The sequence below is a fragment of the Anoplophora glabripennis genome, unplaced genomic scaffold (genome assembly GCF_000390285.2).
Source record: "Anoplophora glabripennis isolate ALB-LARVAE unplaced genomic scaffold, Agla_2.0 scaffold155, whole genome shotgun sequence".
NCBI lineage: Eukaryota > Metazoa > Arthropoda > Insecta > Coleoptera > Cerambycidae > Anoplophora > Anoplophora glabripennis.
Window position 1 is genome coordinate 196,847 of NW_019416721.1, and position 5,398 is coordinate 202,244.

Sequence of the window (5,398 nt, forward strand, 5' to 3'; positions counted from 1 at the left end):
TCAAAATTTCGTACGAGGCAAAAAATCTTCTAAAATAGTGCATATTTTTAAAAATATAAATTCTGTCGTCATTGGCGTACATACAAAAAAGTTACGGGATAGGCAGTGGCGCACAGGCACTAGAAAGAGAACATCCTGTAGATGTATTCTCACCAAATTTTATATTTTACATTGCCCTTATATAAAAAAATATGTGTACCAAATTTGAAGTTTCTAAGAAAAATAGTTTTCAAATTATTACTCGTTTTTTGGGTATATTTTTGTTAAAAATATTTTTTTGACTCCAAAAGGTCTCATTTCGATTGGAAATTCAATTTGCTACAACTTTTCTGTTGACAATTAATTAGAAAAAATTCATAGTTTTCGAGTAAAACTCAAAAAACTTAAAATACCACCTTTTTACTTCATTCTCAAAAATGCACCCCTTTAAAAGGTGCACTCCGCGGTTTTATTATTTTTTAGGGTCAATTGAACATATCAAACAATAAAATTTATGTTACGTTGTAGTTCCTATCTAAAGTACATAGTCAATAGCAATAGCAATTCGTACCATTAATTATAACCGGCCATGATTTAGTACGCTAGTTTTAGGTTATATTTTATCAAAAAAGTGGTTGCCGTACAGGAATTAATGATTTTATCGAAAAAAAAAAAAAATAAAACTATTCCAAGGTGCAAGTAACTGTTTATAAACTTTTGCATTAGCCATAATTTTCAGACGGCATAGTTGCTAAGAATTATTATTTGGAGAGTTAAATAATCATGTGGAATCGATGCCGTACATTTTTCAATGACTTGAAACAATGGGTGCTAAAATAGAGGGTTGCGCCCATTTCTAACCCCTGTATCAGCAGGTACGTACGGCGTCACAAAAAAAGTTATCTACGTATCAATCCGAAACCTGCCGTATAAATGTAGTAAATCACCAAAAGCCGAGCCAAAATTCTCAGAAAATCAAAAATTTCTGGCTTCCGGTATTGCTATTTTTGTACGGCATTAGATCGAAATTATTTTTTTTTATAACCTATGTACTTTAGAAATGCCGTACAAAAATGTTTTACCGAAAACCTCCCTCGTTGGTGGACATGTTTAGCTTACCTGTGTACTCTCCTGTACCAACAAGAATTGACGGCATAGTTTCTAAAGTTATTGTTGTATGTGGTAGTATTGATTTATAAGTAATTCATGCTGGGTCAAATGACGCCTTGAAGATTTCCGATGGGCTTGTAGTCTATTCAAAGGATGTGAGTAACTTTTTCATGAAGGCCACACCGAAAATAACGAGCGTTCAAATAAAAACGTGGTCGAAGTTGGCTCTGATACATTGGACGTAGGGAGTAGCTTAAAGCGACCAACTTAACCTCATTTCTCAACGAGCTGTATAGCAGCTGTCAGTTTCAATAACGTTAATGACTATATAACTTTATTTTAAAGAATAATCGTGATAACAATAACAAACAATTAAAGGAGCTGCGGAAAGTGTCCTCCTTGTTATAACAATAAATTAAAGCAGCTGCTGAAAGTGTCCCCCTCCTTGTTCCAAGCACTTTTCACACCTGTTCCTCAAAGAATTAAAGACATTTTCAAAGATGTTCGGGGTATTGTTAATTTCACGAATCTTGCCTATAAGTCGAGCCTGTAGATGGTTTAAATCAGGAATAGGCAGTTCAAAAATAGTGTTTTAAGGTAAGGCCACAAAAAGAAATTACACGGCGTAATATCACATGACCTCGGTGGAAATTCATGTTCAGCATTGAGACTTATTAGTCGATTTTGGAAAACTTCCCTCCACATATTCATCGTTTCGCCTGCCGTATGTGCCCTTGCGCCATCTTGTTGAAAGTAAAAGTTTGTAATTTCGTTTTCTTCCAGCTGGTTAACAAAAGGAGCGATAATTTCTTCTCTATACCTTTGCGCAGTAAGAGTACCATTAAAAAAAATAGGTCCGTAAATCCTCCTTCGATTGAGAGCACACCAAACTCCAATTTTTTGTGCTTGTAGAGGGCCCTCGACAAAAAAGTTATCTGGTTTTTCAGAAGACCACATTCTCATATTCTGTGAGTTTACGTAACCACTTAAATGAAACCAGGCTTCATCAGAAAAAAAGGTGATATTATGAAGTTCACCGTAGTTGTTTAAAAACCATTCACAAAATACAGCCCGTCGCGGAAAATCAACTTCATGAAGTTCTTGCTGACAAGTTAAACGATAGGAGAACAAACGCAAATCTTTTTTTAACACTGTGTAGCAGGTACCGACTGATACTCCCACCATTTGTGATAAAACACGTACAGAAGTTCTTGGCGCATTTTCCATTATTTGTTGGACATTTTCTTTTAATTCTTCAGTCCGCTTTTTAGGTCGGCCGCTTCCTTCTTTTCTTGTTACACTGCCCGTTTCACGAAAAACATTAACACAACGCTGAACTGCACTTTGAAAAATTTTGTACTCGACAACGCCGGGAAATTGATTTTGAAATTCTATGAAACATTCCTCAATAGAATACTTCCATATTCGCATTTCCATTTTAAACGCTTTTTAAAACGAAAATATTCAAATTGATAGCGGCGATATAGCGCTTTGACAGATGACTTTTAAGTTCATTTGCTATACGCTACGCCCTACGTCCAAATTTTCAGAACCAACTTGACCACGTTTTTATTTGAACGCTCGTTATAATAACAATACTAGGAATTAGGTCCATATTTATATTTAAGACAATAGGAAAAGGAAAACGTCTTACAAAATGATTGAGTAACATAAAAAACAATTCACTGTTAATATTTCAGGCTTCATGAGTACAATACATGTCACAGTTTTTCAAGATTCAGCCACATGCCACCTTTAACGCTTGGAACGACGCTAACCAACGAATATGCCAATGGAACCTTTGTTTTCTTGTTCAGTGTCAGTCTGAAGTTCCTCAGTATCTTGGCTAGTCCCAGTTTGGTCTGCATGATGCCGAATCTTTCCCCTGGAAAGGAGAAACACACAGTAGTTTAACGTACGAAGCATTCTAGATTCTTGTAAAAAGTGCCTTCGAAAGGTTAGAATATCTCGAAATTGGAGATGCTAGAGACCAAAATATTACGATCGAACTAAACTGACTTTAGATGCAGGGTGACAAAGTTACTAAGTTACTATTCTGCTTACAACATGAGTACATACAGGGTATCCCACGGTGGCGAGACATTAGACATATTTCAGAGACTACTTCGATTTCAACTTTGACAATTTGGGCAATACTGTTTTCGGGTATGCCCTTCTCAACTAAAATAATGGCGTCCACCTAACGCTTCCGGTTATACCGGAAGTTGACTCATCTTCGTTGTTTTAAATGGAACACACTGTATACTATTGCAATTTTGGAATCTACGTCAATTTTTAGGTGAACTTTCATTATAAGGTTTCTTATTCTTAAAGTTAACCGTTTTTGATATATTTAATTTTTTCAAATAAAATTGAAAAACCACCGCCTAATACAAAAAGATTAATAAATTCATAGGGGACATAATTAAAATAGTACAGTCATTGAAGCTGAAAGTCAGCTGTAACCTCCGAATTCTTTGAAACTGCATGGATTTGCATGAAAATTTAGAATAAGGCTCAAGTTCAAAAGTGACATAGCCCGATTGACGCTTTTTACTTTTTAGGAGTAAAAAAGTGAAAAAAAAATAAAAAATTAGGTTTTAAGCATTTTATTGATAAAAATCTTGTTCGAGCACAAAGATTAAATAATGTTCTCGAACATGTTTTATTATATATTTGATCTTTTCGGCCCTTTATTTAACTCTTAAAAACTACCCCTATGCAAAAAATAATGATAAAAAAATACTTCTTATAGATTTGGAATGATTAAATCGTGCAATTATTTAAAATAAAGATCCCCTCATTGCTTATGAAAGAATTTGTATCTCATAACACTTTTCAACCCTTATAAATCACCCCTGTGCTAAACAAATGATACAAATTTGCGTTTTAAATCTTGGAATGCTATAATTGTGCAATAATTTAAAATAAAAAATTCCCTTATATTGTTTATGAAAGAATATTTTACTTTTGCCATTTTCAACTCTTATAAACTCTTTTACAAATAATAATGTAAACTATTTTTATTATAATCGATTTTTAAATAAATTTGCATATAAATAATTACACAAAAATTTTTTTCTTATTTTATTTGTATAATATAGATAGATAGATAGATAGATCGGTTAATAATAGTATCCTACAAAAAAGCATTTTAAAGATAAATGCAAGAGCTGTAAGATCGTTTGCATATAAAACGTTTAGTCTTTCGTTTTTTAAAGGGAAAGAATCGAGCCCTTTGATCCTTTCCGAGAGATCGTTTTTTCACTAAAATGAATACTTCAAGCGACGATATCTCCTTTATTTTTTATGCTATAGGAATAAAAAAAAGCAAAATATTTGTTGAAACGAAGCTTTTTCGTTGCCTATCATTTTTTACGTATCTTTCACAGTTTCAGAGTTATTATACAGTGCTTTCGAAAAGTAACGAATAAATTCATAAATTGAGAAGTTTTCGAAAAAATCCCCTGGCACGTCGATTTTGTTTTTAAAAAAGGCATTTTTTGACATACGACCCATATTTGTGACGTCATCGTTGTTCGAGATAATGACGTCATCGACAATTTTTTTAAATAGCAACCCCCGATTTTGACCATGCCATTTGAAAGAGCGTGTCATTCTACATACGCATTATGAAAAATTATGGTGTTACATAACAAAAATTTCAAGAAAATACTGTTTGAAGATTTTAAAATTTAATTTTCACAATACTGAAAATGATAATGATTATGTAAAAATCGACTAAATTAAATATTCAAATTGTGCACCGTTGGCTGCCTGACAGTAGCCAAGATGATTAATAAATTCTTTTTGGACATTATCAATAACTTCAATACGATGTATCTCGTGACGAATTCATGCTTTTAAATCTTCTAAATTAACCGGTCTAGTAACGTATACTTTGCTTTTTAAGTATCCCCACAAGAAATAATCTAGGGGTGTCAAATCAGGCGATCTGGCTGGCCACTCAATCGGCCCCCTTCTCCCTATCCAACGATTCGGGAACAGCTCATCTAAATAAGCACGGACAGGTGTTGCATAATGGGGAAGTGCACCATTTAGTCGATTTTTACATAATCATTATCATTTTCAGTATTGTGAAAATTAAATTTTAAAATCTTCAAACATTATTTTCTTGAAATTTTTGTTATGTAACACCATAATTTTTCATGATCTGTGTATGTAGAATGACACGCTCTTTCAAATGGCATGGTCAAAATTGGGGGTTGCTATTTAAAAAAATTGTCGATGACGTCATATCTCGAACAACGATGACGTCACAAATATGGGTCGTATGTCAAAAAGTGCC

At 33.5% G+C, this 5,398-nt stretch overlaps 1 protein-coding gene across 1 annotated transcript in view; it reads right to left on the reverse strand.

Moving 5' to 3' along the window:
• Positions 1–2,810: 2,810 nt before the first annotated feature.
• The window catches only part of LOC108915148 (cytochrome P450 6a2-like), a 17,905-nt gene continuing 15,317 nt past the window's right edge, over positions 2,811–5,398 (reverse strand). The window contains exon 7 of the mRNA XM_018721116.1: positions 2,811–2,974. Within this exon, the coding sequence (XP_018576632.1) occupies positions 2,811–2,974 (164 nt within the window). The remainder of the gene's footprint in view (positions 2,975–5,398) is intronic.